Source organism: Mus caroli, unplaced genomic scaffold, assembly GCF_978045245.1.
Source record: "Mus caroli unplaced genomic scaffold, Mus_caroli_1 scaffold_14, whole genome shotgun sequence".
Taxonomy (NCBI): domain Eukaryota; kingdom Metazoa; phylum Chordata; class Mammalia; order Rodentia; family Muridae; genus Mus; species Mus caroli.
This window is the reverse complement of record NW_028227269.1, coordinates 22417599-22437171: the sequence shown is the minus strand read 5'-3', so window position 1 is coordinate 22437171 and position 19573 is coordinate 22417599. Positions and strand designations below refer to the sequence as shown.

Here is a 19573-nt window from a genome sequence, read left to right as displayed (position 1 = left end):
TCCCTGAGTGATTCTCTTTAGCCATCGCTGTTCACTAGACAGTTCTTACCTACCGAGCCACTTGGTCCAAGTCCTACCCAGGCTTATTTCTGAACTTAGAAATTTCACAAAACCCTCTGCTTTAGCCTCAAAACTGCCTGGGTTGTCTAAAGGTAGGAAAAGTTACCATCATAAGTTTCTTGAATGCCTAACAGGTAACTGGTGCTGGGGAGGGAGGCTACCTCTTGGGCAATGCCAGGTTCCAAGACATAGGTCAGAGTGAGGAGCTGAGCCAGTACCTGCACTGGGGGCTGGGAGGAAGCTCTGTGGACCCCAAGCTGGACCTAAGCCACTGAGCAACCAGGAGCCCAGGCTGTGGGCCTAAGGACGTAGACGGGGAAAATGCTCAGAAGTCACAGGAACTCTTCCAGGCCAGCTGACTTCATTAATTGCATCCTGTTCACTAAAAGCACATTTTACATGTGGTGGTGCATGCATGTAATTCCAGTGCTGGGGGAACTGAGGCAGGTGGTTTATGAATTCAAAGTCAATCTGAGCTTTCCAAACAATGCTGGGAGTGGCGGGCATGCCTTCAACCCCTTCACGTGGGGAGTTTGAAACCGTCTGGTCTACATTGCAAGTTCCGGGTTAGTCAAGGCAAAGGCAAGGGACGAGTAAAGGAGTTACACTGAATAACAGGAGCCGACATCTTGTGAAATAGACATATAAAATTCAATCCCTTTGGTTTAAAACACATGTTCAATGATACAATTAAAACAAGTAAAACTGATTTCATAAAACAAAATAGAAAATATTGTTATATGACCCGTATCCCGTATCTTAGAAAACCAGCTATTTTGTTCACATACTTCATTAGAATACTTTTTAACCTACGTATACCGCTAACAATCCTACTCATACAAATGACCTATTCTAGTTCCCTGAACCTAAAGAAACCCGCAATTGTATTTCTGTTACAGGATTCATTATAAAATTACATTGTAAAGTTTTGTTTTGTTTTTAAATATTTAACTGTGCACAAAACATTCCCCTGCCACAGTTATGTAAATTCATGAATGCCTTCCAGTTCAAACACACAGCAGCTGATGCTTGGAAGCTCTGAAACATGGCCTTGTAGAATCGGCCCATTTTGGTTTGCATCGCTGGCTCATGACAACAGCTGGGTCTCTGCATGGGCACAGCTGGCCGACACCTGCACACACACCTCATATAGTAGCTGCAGTCCAGTCTTCCATTAGCTCCACTCAGGGTGCAGAAACCCACACGGTGACAACATTCGCAAGAGCAGATGGCTCTGCCACACGAGATGGCTTTTTGCTATGCTAGGGAACACTTGCTTGTGTTTGGGAAAACAGCGTTCTACCTGCTTGGTCCACATTATCAATAATAACTTAACCTCTTCTCTAAGAGGGGTTTCAAGGTAGAGCTTCCTGCTCGCCTTCACTATCTGTACACAGACACCGCATTTATATATTATATATTTATATCAGACATATATGTACACATTTACAGGCAGACCTTCAAAAAGATATTGCACTTATATACAACGCAGCTTTAACAGAGCTAACTTCACACTGTCACTCACGCAAGTTCTTCATCAGAAAGGCAGTCCACATGTCCAAGGAAGTTGCAAGGGAAGGTTCCAGTAATGCACCCTATTTAGTAAACACTGGAGGAGAGGTGGAGGGAGAAGGCTTAGCCCTTTATTGCTGAGGGCTGGGCCCACTCCTCAAGGCAGTCAGAGTTAGACTGAGGTCAGGCGAGAACACAAAAGCCTTAAAGACAAGTTACTGCCTTCCCCTCTCTCGCCAGCCAGTAGCCTGCCACTCTCATGGACACAGGCAGACTTTGACAGGTAGTGGAGCAGGTAACCCTAAGGGTCCCATGGTCTCTTAGATCTGGTACAAAGTTCTTATGCTTCGCTTTCTAAGCACATCAGAAATTCAAACAACAACAACAACAAAACAACACATGGATTTCTATCCCAAAGAAAACATCAACACAGCACGGTATACACAGCGCCATTTCCTACGTGAAAGGTTCCTTCCCTGATATTTAAGGTTCTGCAGGGTAGGTGCCTGGGCTTCTCAGCTGGAACACTTTCACTGAATTCCCACGCCTGGGAGCCGAGCGCTCCCCGCCCCTGCCCCTTTAAATCTCTGTCAGGGTGAGCTTGTACGAGCCACCGGCTTCCTCTATCTGCAGCTGGAAGGTATCCTCATTGGAGTAGTGCTTCACAATGTTGTCGTCCATGTTCACAAGGATCCTGGAGAAAGAGATGGTGTGAGTCCCCGTCATCCTCCCTGGCCGTGGAGCTAGGCTTGGATTTGCTCATCAGCTGACTACTGTCCGGCCGTGACTTGTGGGGACACCCTCCCATGCTGCAGCTGCCTCATCCAAAAGACCGAGAGCCCCCATGGTGCCTGTGGCCAGGACCAGGGAGAACTGGCTAGGGAGGGGACTGAGTAAGGGACCCCAGTGGTGGAAGCAGGTGACAGGAAACGCTGCCCGCTTGATCACTCCTAGCCTAGAGTGTTCACTCACTAAGTGAAACCTGATATGGAAATATAAACCTGCAGAGTATCTGTAGTTCTACACTGCCGAGATTCAGTGGACCTCCTCCTCTCCATGGTAAGCTTTCTGACAAGCTACTCTCGAAGTTTAAACAAAGTAGTTAAAGCTTAACCCTTCCCATCAGACTCATCTAGAACATTCCAACAGATCTAAAAATAGCCTTTTTTTTCTGGGGCCAGAACGATGGCTCAGCAGGTGAAGGTGCTTGTAGCCTAACATGGTGACTGACCTGTGTTCTATCCTTGCTACCTACACAGTAAAAGGAGAGAACTGGCTCCCAAAAGTTGTCCTCTGACCTCCACAAGTGCCCTGTAGCATGGACACACACACACACACACACAAATAAACAAACAAACTAAGATTTAATCTCTAGACAAGAAGCAATTTTCTATATATGTATTCTGAAAACACAGCCCAGGGTAGGGCGCTCAAGAAGAAAGGAAAGGCTGTGGATCAGACAAAAGTGATTTGAGTCACAGCTCCACATCAGCAAACCACGTGATCACAGATGAGCCCTCAGACACCTCACTTCTAAACACTCAAACCCATCTCAAAAACTACGTGAGGGGCACGGACTGTGCTAGCCTAGCACCTGGCTGGTGAGGGGATGAAGGGGCCTGACATCCTTAGTCGGGTTCGTCCCAGTCCCTGGAATGTGGGGCCAGGCGTGGGAAGGGCAAACAGAGATTTGTCTTTTCTTTGAAAAAACAAACCAAGCATAATCTCTAGAGGAAGATCAATATTGAGTAAATGATTCAGTAAAGGCAAGAATGGGAGGCATGGTGTTCCACACCCACACCCTCTACACTGGGGAGGCTGAAATAGAAGGGCTGCCATGGGTTCAGGGTTAGCCTGGGCTACAGCAGGACCCTAAGTGGCTCTTCTGCTTTCTCCCTGTCTTACTGCTTGCCCCTCCCTGGAGGCTTCTGGATGAATGACACTGAGAGCACGTCCCAGCCGTGCTGCAGACGACTGCCTTCAGGGTGCACGGGACACTGGCAGTACTCACCCTTTTTTGCACTTCTTAAATATTTTCCCAATCTTGTCATGGGGGACATCATACTTGTCTGAAATCTAAAAGAACAGAGAATAGAAAGAATGCTGTTGCCGTGGTTATACTCATCTTTCATTTCACCTTGTTTTCTTTTTAAGTCTTCTTTACTTATGTGTATGCGCTAACTAATTTTACATTTTTAAAATTTTGTTTATTTGCTTGTTTGTTTGTTTGTTTGTTTCGAGACAGGGTTTCTCTGTATAGTCCTGGCTGTCCTGGAACTCACTCTGTAGTCCAGGCTGGCCTTGAAATCAGAAATCTGCCTGCCTCTGCCTCCCAACCTCCCAAATGCTGGGATTAAAGGCGTGTGCCACCACCACCCGGCTTTACATTTATGTGTATGTGTTTTGTCCATATGTGTATTGGGGAACCACATGATGCCTGGTACCTGTGGGAGCCAGAGGACGGCACTGGATCCCCTGGGCCCGGAAATTACAGCGGTGTGCCATCATATGGGTGCTGGGAACAGAACTCAGGTCCTCTGGAAGAATGGCCAGTGTTCTTAAGCACTGAGCCATCTCTCCAGTCCTCATGCTCTGTGTGTGTGTTGAGAAGGTCAAGACCCAGATCATATCCTAGGGGAAGGGAACTTCTATTTCCTCCCTAATTAATTCAGATGTCAACAAGTCACCTGACTGGAAGAAACATCCATAGCTAGGACCCCATGAGAAGAGGGTATGGCAAGGCTTGGCTTTGTGACTCAGGGGCCTGTGTTCACAGAGTGGATCTGGTTTCCTGTGCAAATTCCTTGTTCTTCTGCGGAATCTGTTCCACCCAGGAGCCAGTAAAGCTTCAGCTTTGCCACTCAAGCCAGTGTGCACCAGGCCTACTCTGTGCAGTTTGTGGTGCTGGTCTGAGAAACGTATTCATCCTTGAGAGTCATGGAGATGGCACACAGATATGAACCCAAAGTTTGTGTCATCTTTAAGGAATGCAGAAGCCAACTTGGTGGGCATGCCTGTAATCTTAGCACTCAGGAGGCTAATGCTGGAAGACCACTGAGTTGAGGCCGCTCTATCCAGGAAGGGTCCCCCTTGAGGGATGCTGGGACCCACTGTCACCTCAATTGATTTATGCTCCTTCACTGCACTTTCTGTATCTGAAATCTTATCGATGAGTTTCCTGCTTATTCTATTTCCTGCTGTTTTCCCAGCTGGGCAATCTACTCCATGGTACTGTGCCATTACTTGGTGGCTCCAGTGCCCACAGTGGCACCTGGACAAAGCTGAGTGTGGTTGTCTGAAATCCCAGCAACAGGGAGTCTGAGGCCAGAATGGACTATATAGAAAGTTCTATATTAGCCTGGACTACATACACAGTGAGGCCTTGGCTTTTATTGGTTTGTTCTTAAAAGGTTTGTCAAGAGGCTTCAGCACACCACAGTTGTCAAAGGGAGCAGAGGGACACTTCTAGCTCAATTTCAACTGTGCATCACTTTGACATTAAAATGATTTATAAAGGGTTTATGGTTGGAAAATGTCAGGGCACATCACTGATGCTAGGATTCTGGCCAAGACAAGTCAGAATGGAAGCCCAAAGGCACCTCCTTCCCGTGAATCTCCTACTGACACCCCAACAGGGACATGGGCTCGGCTGAGTGCAGCCTCTGCCAGCTCCTGGGATTGGAGGTCACACCTGTCCATCTGCTCAGCTCTGCATGGTTGGCAGAGACACGGAGGGAGCAGAGGCAGGCTGGGAGCTGGAGTTTGTTTTGAGACAGCCTTGTCTCTAATTCTGTTTCTGCCCTGGCTTCCCAAGTTTTAGAAATTATAGATGGTGCTGCCACGGCCAACTGTTTATGGATGACATTTCTAAGGTTTTACTATTGTCAACTTCTAAGTGGTTTGCTACTTGAATTTTCTTTTTAATCAAGAAGATCAAAGTTAAACTCTCCCATCCCACCCCCAGGGCTGTCACAAATTCACTGAATGTGGCAGAGTGTTATATGACAGAGTGATTCACCTATCAACCCCAGGCCAGTCACAAGGGACAAGACAGACCTGCAGTCAATCGAGGATGCCCAAGGCAGGTCAGATGCAGGCAGTGCTACAAGCATATGCAGAGCACGGCTGGGCCAAGAGGCCAAGGCACCAGCGGGACAGAGAACTAGGGCTGTGTAAGAACTGCTCCAGCGGGATGCCGTGAGGCTCTGCGGAGGACCTCCTACTTACTGCCTCCATCAGGCCCTTCAAAGACGGTGTCTTGAGCATCAGGGCGTCGAAGACTTCTTCTGACTCCTTTCGGACATAGAGCAGCACTACGGTGATTTGGGGGATGGAGAGGACAGTTAGTTCACATGAGCATGAAAACAGACCCCAGGTACTGGTACCATAAGGGACAGCAATATAGAGCACCACAATGTGAGCCCTAGGATCTAACTGCAGCTTCCCCTGCACACCGCCTCCCCGAGTCCTTGGGGTGGTGAAGCCAGATCAGCCATGTCCATGAGCTCACGGCTGGCTTAGCATTCCCACGTTCATCTCCGGCAGCCAACGCACCTCTCTTGGGTTCTTCTGTCCGAGTCAGCTTAGCAGGAGGAGGAACTCCAAAGTCATCTTCGGTTCCGAATGGCCCTCTTTTCAAGACAGAGCTGTGGGTGAGGCAAAGCAGAGTTAGGTCAGGCGTTTCGATTCCGATTAACTGCACAAGCGGGAGTTCTTCAGAGCACCACTGTACTCTAGACTCAGACTCCGTTCATTCCAGAAAGGTAGGCAGGCTACTTACAGAGAAGAGCACTAAGACCTCAGAGAGACATCTAGGGTCCTGTCCTGGATGCTACACACTACCTCTCCTATGGGGAACCAGAGACAAGGACCAGGGGCTGCTCCAAGGAACAACAGCTCAAAGTAATAGGGGCTCCATCAGTGACTTCCTGTGACTGGGCACAACTTGAAATGAGAAATGGAGTCCTGTCTGATATAAACACTGAGAAAACTGGAAGTCTGGAGGTAAGTGAGACAGACATTCACAGGGTACAGTGCAGTCTCCACAGCACCCCCCCCCCCAAAAAAAAAGGGAAGAAATCTAAGCAGAGAGGCTCAGTCACGTGGTCACCGTGGCACAGGAATGGGATGAACTGAGCTGGGTGCCAAGGGGAGGTGATGTCTGAGGACAGTGGTGCTGATGCACACAACTGCAGTACATGGCAAGGCCTCAACGAAGATGCCCTGAAGGTTAAGTTAAACCACGTTGTTTCAGACTGGGGTGGTTAAAGAGACACCGCCATGGGAGGCTCTGAACTGGATCTGGTCTTGCTTAATGGTGTTACTGTGCAGCCGGTGAGACCTGAACAGAGTCTGCAAACGAGTAGACTGATCTCCTCCACACTGCGGGATACAGGCCAGGTCCTTGTTTATAGGAACTCAGCAACGGTGGGCTCTGGGTTGGCTCTTTATTCTTCTATTGGAAAGAGGGTCTCTCTATAACATGCTGGCCTGGAACTCACTGTGCAGCCCTGGATGGCCTCAAACGCACATCCTTCCGCCTCCGTTTCAAAAGTGCTAGGATGGCAGGTATTCCTACACTTGGCTGAGAAACGTATGCTTAAACAGCTAGGAGGAAAGCAGGTTCTTATTGCATCTCTATGGTTCTGTATGTTTGAGATTACTTCAAAACCAAATGAATTTATCAGGGTGAGACAAAGAGGGACCTTACCCTTCACCTTCCAGTTCTTCAGAGGGGAGGGAAAGGACCTAGAAACAAACACACACAGAGGTTGTTATCCAAACACATTTGAATATCTCAGAACTTATGTAAATTAGTCCTAAAACAGATCACTTTAAATGTGACCAGCCTAACAACAAAGACACAATCTCCTTCTGAAAGACACAATCCAGTAGCCGTATCTTTCAATGCCCAGATTTTTACAGCTTTCTTCCACTTTGCTGGCCCCAGGCTGGTCTCTGTGAATGTGGACCAAACCTGAGGGAGGCTGGCTGATCTCAGCATCTAGCGAGATGATGCCCCACTCATTCATGCACCCACTGTGTGTGGCTATTTCTGCAACAGCATGTGAAAGAGCCCACAGGACACAGAGACCGACAAGTCTCCAGCATCCACTGGTCCCGGCCCCTTCCCCTTCACAGACTCCAGCTTGCCTCATTTCTATGAGGCTGCTCGCTAGAATCACAGGTTGGCAACACCTCTGAAAACTCTAGTTCTTACACTTCTGCCCAGTGAGCGCATGGCAGGGTCTCCTTTGTGATATCCACCTGATCTTAGTATAAAAAGAAAAGCCATTCTCTTAAAACTCCTGTACCACAGAGCAGGGTGCAGCTAGTTTTTAAATTTAGCATGAGTTAACGGGGTGGTGGGGGTGGAGGGGTGGCAAATGCCTTTAATCCTAGCACTTGGAAGGCAAAGCAGGCAGATCTCTGAATTCAAGTCCAACCTGGTCTAAGACAGCCAGGGTTACATAGAGAAACCCTGTCTTGAAAAATTAAAACAACAGCAATAAGAATGATAATAGTAAAATTTAGTCCAAGTTGCTAAGCCATGGCTGTAGGGCACATGTTGATGACATCTATCGATGGGGACTACAAGAAGAGGGCCTTGGGACACAGGTGTCACCCAAGCTGAACTTACAGACTACAGATTCAAACCCCAATTGTGATGCTATTCTTAACACTTTTCCATGAGCTACAACATGAACGAATACAAGGGGAACCCAGGTGACAGATGCGGCATTGCGCATCACGCCGCCATGACTGACGGTCCCAGGGAGCTCAGTAACTGGTTAAGTGCTACTGTGGTCTGACGTTATGAAAAAATGGCACAGAGCTGCTTTTGTGCCAAGCCCAGCAGCCTCTCCCGGGAGGCTGGCTACCTACATGACTGCCCCGCTGCAGGTTGGTAAAATGCACGTCAGGAATGAAGAGGACAGGCTGAGTGTCGAGATCCAGGAAGGGCTTGAACACTGTGATGTCTGTCCGTTTGTGCGAGGGAAGCAGCTGCACTTTAACGTCAGACACTGGGGAGAAAAAAACAGAAGCCAGCAAGAGATTATAGTTATGGGTTAGTCAGGTGTGGTGGTACATGTCTTTAATTCCAACATGTAGGTGTCAGAAGCTGGTCTGTCTCTATGACTTGGAGGCCAGCCTGGTCTATAAAGTGAGGTAGAACCAGCATCCAAAAAGCCTGAGCAGGGGATAGCCCACCCCACGGGCCTGCAGTTCTCATCTGCACAGCAGCAGAAACTCAGGGCTCTCGCCATGTCAGCACCACCCCTGGTCTAGCCTGCACTCTTCAGGGCACAGTAGGCCACCATTAGGCATTCCCTGGGAACTGGGGTCAGCACACTTGCCTTTTCTCTTGCTCTGTTTTCGTTCTTCATCCCGAATTTTCCTTTCAGCTCCCTGCAGACAAAGGAGACAAGAGTCTAGTCAGATCTCTGGGAACTACTCTGCTCTCTTCTCTATGGCAGTGAGTACCAGCATGGGCTTGCCACATCCGTCTCCTCTTAGAAGTCCATCTCTCTCATTGAAGTACATCATTAGCTTGTACGGAAATGTCATATGGGAAACTCCTTTTGACAATTAACATGTCCAATTACATTTTAAAAATGTCTTAAAATCATTTCTAACTACATGAAATCAATACCATCAAACATCTATTTTAAACACAAATAAACTGAAATTCCTCTTCATAACAGATGAGGCCAGGTTAAAGGGAAAGTTTAGAGAACATGGTAGCACATCCCGATGCCCACCAAGGTACGGGTGCTTTCCCCCTACCTCACAGCAAAGAACCAGGAAAGAAAAAATGAAAGTTGGCAATGTGAATATTCCATGTAGCAAATGTTATCACAGAGAGGGTGGATCTATGCAAAGTCATGGTGCCTGTGACAGTAACAATCAGGTGTCATTCACAAATGCAAAGATGACACGAGACGTCGTGGTGCTCTGTGTCCTATAAAAGGACTTATTTGTGCCATGTGTATCAACTGGTGAGTAGCAGTGGCATGCAACTGAACCACGACCTGAAGTGGGATAGCATTGAACACATTAAGTGTAGCACCGATCCATGCGGCTTTGCTGAGTGATGAAGTCTCTGCATGATGAGGATGCCTTCGCAGTGGCCCAGCCGGGTTGGAACTGTTGGCTTAGGTTTCTGTTAAATACACTCTTGATAGGAAGGAGGAAGTGGAGGGCCTCTCACTGATCTTTGGCATCACTACATGAGAAGGATCAGGTTTGAAAGCAGAACACAGACCTCCTGCCTGCCCTAGAAGGTGCTAAAGCACAGCATGGTGGACGAAGCCTGCTTATAATTGCTGTATATGGGGCTGGAGAGATGGCTCAGCAGGTAAAGTGCTTGCAGGATAAGGGTAAGGAGTAGAGTTCAAATCCCCCAACCCCACGTAACTGTGGGTGAGCACTGCAGCCCTGCCTACAACCCCAGTGACCTGAGGTCAGAGACAGTGCATCCCTGGAGTAAGAGTGGCTCACTAGAACTGCCAAATTGGTGATCTGGGTTCATAAGAGCCTCTGCCTCAAAATATATGGTGGAAAATGAACAAAGGAGATATCTGACATCAAACTCTGGCCTCCCCACATGTCTGCACACATACAGCCTCTCACATGAGCACCCACACACAAATAAACAACAACCTAACTGTAACTTCAGTTAGAAGAGAAACCACACCTCCACCCCAAAGGCAGCTACACCAAATGTACTATCAGCCGTATCCAGAAAGAATAACAAGGAACTCAGCTCCTGCCAAGATAGAGACTCACGCTCTACTCTGGAATGATGGAACCTTGCTAGATTCAGGAAGCAAGCATTCCGATGGCTGCCGCAGAACAGGAGGGAGCAGGGCAGGCCCTTTCCGTGCAGGCCCTGGTGCCTCCAGGGTCCCAGCTGAAGAGGAGGAAGGACAACAAAGTACTAAGGAGAGACAACCCTGAGAGCTGAGCAGCTTCCAGGTTCTCGGGTGCAGAGGTGAATACACCCTAGCAAGAGAAACACCGCCCAAAGTGCAGGATAAACATACCGTCTGTTCTCACCAACTGGACTGGAAAAACTTTCCTCTCAGGAAAACCCTGCTCACGGGTGCAGAATAATTAGCCTAACACAGTATGGCTGCAGAAAAGCCTATCAGATCAGAAGGTGACATCTGAACGAAGCAAACCGTTTCCAAGAAACTTAATGGCATCTCAGGGCTAATCTGAAGAAGAGTTCCAGGAATAAAAAAAAAAAAAAAATTACCTACCTCCCAGCAAGGCAAAAGACAAACGGTTCAGTACCCAGCAAGACAGTCAAGTAGTCTCCAAACAGGGAGGGAATCAAACCACCGAGGGGACCCAGGCCCAGACATTGAGCCAGTGATGTGACTTTAGCCCATACGTTCAAGGGCTATGGAGAAACGACCCCTGGGCTCAGAGTGGGGCTCAGTGGGGCAGCCACTGCCGAGTGTGCATAAGGCTCTGTGTTTGCGTCCCAGGACCACAACAGGAACCACGCAAATCAACAGACGACAGCAGCATCACTACCAACAGCAAAACAAACCCTTAGCTTGCTAAGTAGAGACGTGACCTAAAAAGGGTCCAGTCTCAACTTTTAGGGATGGAAACTGCCATGTCAGAGATGCAAGCACCAATGGACGGAGCTCAGCTCACCAGTGGACGGCCACAGGTCAGCAAACCCAGGACAATGGAAGAAACTACCTGAAATGAGGTAAGAAAAATCAAACCATAACAGTAACAATAGGCCATGGGTGAAACTCAAAGCATCACAGGTACAACTGGAGAACCCGAGGGGAAGGAGCAGGCGTGTCTGAAGAAACAACAGGCAGACCTGTTCCAAACCCAATGACAGCCATAAACACATAAACGCTCAGAGAACTCAAGAACGTGGAGCCTCATCAGATTCAACTCTTAGCACCAGTGGAAGAGAAAAACCTTGGAAAGAGTTATAGACGGGGAGATCATACGCATAGAAGAGACCTGGGTGGCTGCAGCCTCGCCAAGAGTACCAGCTCCAAGTCCGTGCAGCATCCATGAACGGACAGCCGGACCTTACACCAGCACAGGAGCCTAAGGTGAGACACTTCGCATGCAGAAAAGCTGAAGGATTCAGTCCTAGTTCACAGATACTGCACGATGTTAAAGAAAGTGCTGGAACAGCACGGGGACATCTGACCATAAGCTCTTCGGACCTCTCTCTCACCATCGCCTACTGGGAATGTGCTCAGTCACAGCAGGGCTTGTCCCCAAACATTAGCCTAAAGGCCCCACAGCCTGTCAGGGCTAAGAGGACTGTGACCCTGAGGGAGACTGACTTCGGTGGGGAGTGAATGGGATGGCAGCAGAGGCCTTAATTAAGCTCAGGGGAACAGACAGGAGGCCCAGGAGTTCAAGGTCAGTCTTGCCTGTATAATGGGCATGAACAACATGTGGCAAGGAATGGGCCAGGAGACATACAAGCTTCTGGAAAAGCAGCCACCCAAGCTCCAACGTTAGAAATCCAAATGCTGCCCTCATTTTCTCTAAGAATGTGCTGAGTGGCTACACTCCTGAAAGAGGAAACGCTGTCATTTATCAAATGGCATTAGCAGTTAAGCAGCTCACGACAAAGAGACAACAAAGTGCAACTTCCTTTGGAAAGAAGTATACTGTGGGTTCACCAAAGGAGACTCCAAAGTGCCTTACCTCAGGTTTCTGACTACAGGTTGAGACCAGCCTCACAAAGTGAGTCGTGAGAGCCAGGAGAAGGTGCCCGAAAGGCAGAGCGTGGCAAGCCGGCCAACCAGAGTCAGGGATGCAGGTGGGCAGCAAAGAGCCCAGGGCTTATGAAAAGTAAGCCTTCAGGGTACTCAGAAAATGAGGGCCCGGATTCTCAAGGGTGCACAGGGACATTATTAGTCAGGAAAGATGTAACGGAAACATCACATGTGGGGAAAATGTTTGAATAAAGCTGCAATTTCTCTAGTGTTATAAAAAGAGCACAGACGTTCTGATAGCTCCTACTACGGTGTTTCTGCTTTGGCTTTGAGACAGGTCTCTGTGTATAGCCCAGGCAGGCCTCCACCTCCTGATTCTCTTGGCCTTTCAGGGGCTGGTGCCACATGCCTGGATCGTCAGGGTTTCTTGGGCTCCAGAGGAATGTGGTCAGATGGGAAGAGACTGGCCTAGGTCAGAGGTACCGGTGCCCACAAGTTGTGACTCACAGTTTCCAAGTGTGGGCCACGGGAAGCACCTGGGTTCTAGTAGTCCCCACACCTGATCCTGGGGCTGGAGAAGGGGCAGGTTACATGGCAGGGGGGAGGGAAGGCTGGAGGTGATCACAAGGGACCAGGAGGTGGAACAATCAGAGGCGGTCTAAAGATGCAGAGAAGACAGTCCTGAAAGGAATGCTGCACACAACTTCAATGTTGGCCCAGTAACTCTGAGCTTTAAACCACTGAATTTGTAAAAATTTGGGCTGGGCTCAGTGGTTAAGAGCACTGACTGCTCTTCCAAAGGTCCTGAGTTCAAGTCTCAGCAAACACATGGTGGCTCTCAACCATCCGTAATGAGATCTGACACCCTCTTTTGGTGTGTCTGAAGCAGCTACAGTGTACTTATTAATAATAATAAATAAATCTTTGGGCCGGAGCAAATGGGGTTGACTGGAGAGAACAGGGCCGACCAGGATGAGCAGAGGTCCTAAATTCAATTCCTGGCAACCACACGAAGGCTCACAACCATCTGTACAGCTACAGTGTACTCATATACATAAATATAAGTAAATAAATCTTTTTAAAAAACTCATTAAAAAAATTGTGAAAATCTGTAACAGGTGGAGACTCTGGCCTGCAGATGTATTCAATCTGACAGGCTGTTGAGAAAGCTCTCTGACCTGGAAGGTTCCAGGCGCCCTCCAGTGGTCAGATACAACAGCCCTACCAGAGTCTCCAGGACTTGACAGGAAACCTTGGCTCTGCACCTGGCGAGTGAGTTTCCCAGGAAGAAGGAGCTGCAACATAGAGATTTGGGGGATGGCCTGCCAAAGAGCCTTCAGGGCAGCGAGTCAGGTGATCAACACAGTAGGTCTTGATCTGGGCCCAGGACTGGGGCCACATCCTTTACCGGACACAACCACCAAGAAGAGCATAGAACCTACTCAGTCGTTTTTAGTTCAGTGTTTCCCGTTCCTTCTACAGTGCTGCTCTTCCCACAGGGGTAAGACAGTAAGCACCCACGAGAGGTTAGCTGCTCTATGTGCAAGGATGAGCCCACCTCACGTGCTCTTCCCTGAGCCCGCTGCTCTCTCACCTTGTCGCAGAAGACCTTTATCTGGCAGTAGGCCCGGTGAACCGGCTTGTTGCTGCGGTTGTTATAGCTGTATGTGTCGATTTGAATGTTGAGCGGCAAGCCCTTCACACCCTTCTGAGAAGAGAAATCTGTGCTCAAGCAGTTCACAGAGATGAAGACCTGTGAAGAAGAGAAGGCTCCGTGAGGGGCAACTCCAGCAGCTGGCCAGGCCTGGCCTTGCAAATGCTGACATGACAGACACTTGAGACTCTCCTGAAAGCCGCCATTTAGAGGCAGCGAAGGACTCTTCTAGAGAGCAGTGAGTATAGGCATGCAGAGGAAGAAGGAGCATGCAAGCTCTGTTTACTCCCAGGGTGGCTCTTGGGTATCAGCCAGGACAGTGGACAATGTGGCTGTCATGGCTGGTGTCATTTTCCTGGGACACTGTAAAATGTCTCCTGGCTGCTGGGGACAACTCTGGAACTACCTGTACCTTTGGTGTCACCTTTTATGATAGTTTGTAGCAGCCTGTGTACTTTTAAAACAAAAGCTGGGGTCTCCTAGTCTATAGCTTGACTATAAAATTCCAGCAGAGTTCCCTTGCAGTACAGCCCACTTATACTAAAATGCCTTCATTTCTTTCTCTTGGAGGTGGCTGGTTATAGAATCACATTGGGCCAAGTCCTCAGAGAATAATTTAATTCCAGTGATGTCTAAGACATTCTTTTCTGGGTAGCCTTTCATAATTTAACTATAATCTGGATTCACCACATGTTTGGGTAGCCCCTGCACTTGGCAAAGTTTTTCACAGGCTCTAATTATTATGCTGGCCTACTGAACAGTCACAAAAACACCACCACATTCCTCACTGAAGGAGGCGCCACAGAGATGTGGTTGAAACATATAGAAGCCATGAAGACAATGTGCTGGGTTGGGAAGCCTTTATAGAAGGAGAAGACAGTAACTGAGTAGGCCATCAGTGGCCACACTTCCACCAGGCAGTCACAGGGCACCCCAGAGAGCAGCGGACAGGTACTGAGGCACCTGTTTGTTTCCTTTCACCAACATCTGAAGCACCACTGACCCACACAGATAATTTTTATAGACTATGTCACTAAGCCCAGCGGGGTCGGTGGCCCTTGAGCCACAGACCAGATTCTCTTTTTTGAAGAGGAGGCTGGAGGGTGGCTCACCTAGCCCCACCCCCTGTCCTGTCTCCCGTATGTTCAGTCGCCCCATGTTCACTGTCTAGTGGGTTTCCTCTAAGGGTTAAGCAAATGGAGACACCCAGTCGGTGTGGTACAGCAAACTGTTACTCAGTGCAGACGGTGCAGCTTTGTGTGGTTGGTGAACATGCTCCCCTCCCCACTTTCATGGTTCTGTGCTTGAAGATGTCTAGCATGCTCAGTGCTTTTGATTTCCCAGGCCACTGTGGGCTTGGAATTTATGTATGGACACCATACAGTAAATAGTATGTGAGTCAGGTTTTTGTTTTTTAAATGGGGAGTTTCAGAGATCCAAGACCCTTGTATCCAATGACCAGGACTCCTTCCAATGACCAGGCCCCACCAGTCAAGGGCATCAGCCCTGGGTTGTAGATGAGTATGTGGTGGGGCCTGTGTGCTCTACAGGGGATCGAATGGAAGAGAAGCAGGACACAGAGCGAATTAGCCCCACTGTAACAAAGAGCCAGTTCTAGGCTATATGGCTATAGGACATACTCCGTCTAAGTGGAGAAAGACCGGACATCCTAAATAGACAGGGAAATGTCCAATTACAGATCTGAAGATCACCCCTATCTTATTTTCTCACCAACTCTCCCCAGATCTTTCTCACCATCCCTAGGCACTGTTGGTCCCCTCTCTGCTGATCTGACCCTGCCAGCTTCCTTACTGATCTGCTCAGGTCCTCCCCAGGTCTGCAAGGGTCCCGTCGGATCCTGTCCTCCATGTAAAGCTTGTCTCTTCAGACAGGCTCAGGCAGATGCCAACACTCATGCTCCGGAATGGGACCGGGCTGGGCTTGGTTGGTACGCACTACCGAGCTATCCCTATGTCTTCCAGAAGAGGGCGCTATCCTTCCACATTTGAAGCCAGACCTGCTAGGGCTGCCCCAGGCAGAAGGAGGAGCTCATTCCGGGCTTTCCTACCACGGTGGAGCAATCACAACCACCCTATCCCACACACAGACTGTATCCTCTGACTGGAGATCTGGATGGAGGGTGCCCAGGTGTGCCCCTTCCTCTAGACTGTTCACACCCAGGCACTGTGCTATCTTGCTTCTAAATACTTTTCTAATCATTTCCAGTAAATAAACAAAATTACTTGACTTAAAAAAAAAAAAAAAAAAAAAAAGAAAAAAAGAGGGGCTGGAGAGATGGCTCAGTGGTTAAGAACACTCACTGCTCTTCCAGAGGTCCTGAGTTCAATTCCCAGCAACCACATGGTGGCTCACAACGGGATCTGATGACCTCTTCTGGTGTGTCTGAAGACAGCTACAGTGTACTCATATACATAACATAAATAATAATTTTTTTTAACAAGTGTGTGTGTGTGTCCACCTCAGGTGTTATCCTTTGAAATACCATTGAGTACCTTTGAGACAGGTCTTCCATTGGCCTGAAGCTCAGCAATTAGGCTAGATGGGATGGCCAGGGAAGGCCAGGCACCTCTCGTTTCTGCTTCCCCAGCACTGGGATGACAAAGGCACACAACCACACCCAGCTTGGTACAGGAGGCCAAACTCAGGTACTCGTTCTTGCAAGGCAAGCATTTACTGACTGAGTCACTTTCCCGGCCCCTGCTTTCATTTTTTTAAAAAAAGACTTAAGTCTAGATGCGCAAGCAGGAAGTGGCTCACAGGATTTCTGAACTGCTTTGCAGAAAGATCTGTGCTTTGACTTGATGCCTTCTTGTACATATTTAAAAGAATGTTTTATATTAATCTGTAAATATGCACATGAGAGACAGCAGACAGTCTATAACAGGGGCCATTGAGATGGTTCATCAGGTGAAGAGAGGGCCTCACTAGGCTTGATGACCTGGGTCACACAGTGAAAGGTGAGAACTCTGACCTCCACAAACATGCTGTGACATATGCACACACACACACACACATGTAAAGAGAGACATAGAACTCTGAAAGGGGAAAAATAAAACTAATAAGAAAAAAAGTTTTAAAAGAACTTTGTAAACAGTAGAAGTCATTTACTAAACCACTGAACATTTTACCTTCCAGTCAGATGGAAAATCTAAGCCTTTGTCATTCTGGGCCATGTGGCACAATTCCCAACTCAAAAATGGCTGCCTGGGAAAGTACACTCTAGCTCACCAATTCCAGGAAGTCTCTGACCCAAAGAGCCATTCCCCTGGCAAGAGGATTTCACAGTAATCCAACCCAAATCTGCCCTCCCCTTGATCCCCCGCTTCAAGTCGGGCTCAAAGCAGGAGCAGATGCCAGGATCAGCCTGAGTGCAGAGCCTGAGGGGAGTGCTGCCTCACACCCTCGCTCCCAGGCCGCATTCAGAAGCATCTGCTTCCTCATTAGGAAAGGGCTTCCCAACTTAGGAGGCCTCACAAGTTATCAGGAAGGCTGACTCATTCTAACTGGGCCTCCTCCATCAGATGGACACAGACACACCAGTGAGTGGGGCCAAGGGAACAGATGCACACGGTGTGAAGGACAGCGAAGACCTCCAAGAAAGCTGCATGGCTCTTACGACAGCTCATGCAGTAGCATCGTGGAAGAATACACTGGACCGTCATGGGCATCCTGGGCTAAGCCAAGTGGTACCCATGCTAGTTTAGGCATTCACCAAAGGCTAGCAAGAAGGGCAGCTTCTCCCCTACCCTCTCCTTTCTTCTGGGCAGGGTAAGGTGCTCGACAGAGGCAGATTTGATCCGAAAATCAAAGCAACCAAGAGTTCCACCAGCTCTGCCCAGTAACTAGCACTGTAACCTGGGACCCTGCTGTCATATGACCAGCCAAGGCAGAAGAGCTCCTGCCTCCTGTGATAGTCTCTGTCCACAGTGGATGAGGAGGGTGAGCCCCAAACCTTACTGCCATTACTGCTGATAAAATGATTTGAGTAATTCAGTACCAGCCTAGCAGCACTCAGGAAAACCTGAATTTGGTTCACAACTAAAACCTGGGTGTGACATCGTGGACTGTAAGCCCAGTGCTGAGGACGCAGAGCCAAGGGGATACTTGGAGTTTGCCTATCCTTACCAACCGAGATGAGAGTTGGTGAGCTCCAGATTCAGGGAGAGACTGTCTCAAGATTTATGGTGGAAAGTGACAGAGGGCGAAGCCCAGTATTAACCTCTGGCTTCCACACACATGAGCACACATGTACACATAAACACACACACACACACACAAAGAAATACATAAACATACATACATTTACCAGTCTACTTCCTATAAATACTGTTACTTTAAAAGATGTAACGTCATTCAACTTGGCCTGGGAACTTGGTAGACAGAGCACTCTCGCCTCCTTCCTCCTCCCCACAGACACTTTAGGGAACCACTGTCCACAAAAGCCCTGGGAGCTTCTCTCTCCAACACTGCTTTACACCACAGCCATGTAGGACCGCTCATGTCCCCAAACCCACAGGGACAGGCCATGTGGCTGGGGATTTGGGACACCTCAGCTTGGGTGGTTCCGACACCAAAACCACCTTCAGGTGTTCCAATTGGTGCTCACATGACCAACCAGGATGATACTTCCCTGTAAAGGGACTGGTCTCCTACACGCCAGCATGCGTCAGTGCACCAAAGGTCTCCTTTAGCTTCAAAGCTTGAAGATTATAAAACCTGTCTTAACACGTGATTTCTTCCTTGAAGAGTTCAGTTCCTCTTACATGCATTTTTAATTGAAAAAGTATTTTGCACAGGCAATGACCTATGAAGTAGGAATATTCACTATCCACAGATCCTGCTATTCCATGAGGTCATATCTGTCCTCAGGTACTCAAAGTTGTTAAGAAATTTTCTCAGGATTAACAGCTCTGTGTGAACCCCATGTGCTCTAGTTGTGACTCTGTGCTGTATGGTACGTGACCTTTTGAGATCACACCTCTGTCACCTCTGGGAAACGTAAGTGGTTTGTTTTTGTTTTGGTCTGTTGTTTGTTTAGATAGGGGCTTTCTGTATAGCCTTGGCTGTCCCGGAACTCACTGTGTAGATCAGGTTGGTCTCCATCTCAGAGATGCATCTGCCTCCCAAGTGCTGGCATTAGAAGTGTGCACCACCACTGCCCAGCCAAAATATGTTGGTTTTGGGTTTTTGTTTTTTCACTTATTTGGGGATTCAACCCCAGAGCCTTCTGCACAAGAGTCAAGGGTTCTACCATTGAGCTACAGTCCCAGCCCTTGCATATGTTTTTAATAAAAGAGAAGACATAGAGTGTGTGCTTTCATAGGTCAACATTTCCACTTTCAATAAGCTGTCCAGTCTGGGCTTGAGAGGTATCGCAGAGTCTTGGAGCCACGGCAACTCTCTGTCAGTCTAGCTATACTCAAAGGGCTGAGGGAGAACTGAAGGAAAAGATCAACCCTAGCTGTCTCTACGCTTAAGGAAGTGGCAAGACAGCCATACACATAAAGGAATTTAGAAAGCGATCGAGTCCACATGCTGAGTGAGTAAGAATGGACCAAAGCAACCAAATCTGTATAAAATAAGCATTCCAAGAGTTCTTCTGAGGCAGACA

The 19573-nt window shown here is 48.3% G+C and overlaps 1 protein-coding gene across 1 annotated transcript in view; it reads right to left on the bottom strand.

Moving 5' to 3' along the window:
* Positions 1-700: 700 nt before the first annotated feature.
* Grhl1 (grainyhead like transcription factor 1) overlaps positions 701-19573 on the bottom strand; it is a 44000-nt gene continuing 25127 nt past the window's right edge. The window contains exons 9-16 of the mRNA XM_085830257.1: positions 13882-14040; positions 8931-8982; positions 8458-8597; positions 7283-7320; positions 6127-6218; positions 5800-5885; positions 3584-3648; positions 701-2266 (exon numbers count right to left, since the gene is read on the bottom strand). Of these exons, the coding sequence (XP_085686383.1) occupies positions 2152-2266; positions 3584-3648; positions 5800-5885; positions 6127-6218; positions 7283-7320; positions 8458-8597; positions 8931-8982; positions 13882-14040 (747 nt within the window). The 3' untranslated portion in view covers positions 701-2151. The remainder of the gene's footprint in view (positions 2267-3583; positions 3649-5799; positions 5886-6126; positions 6219-7282; positions 7321-8457; positions 8598-8930; positions 8983-13881; positions 14041-19573) is intronic.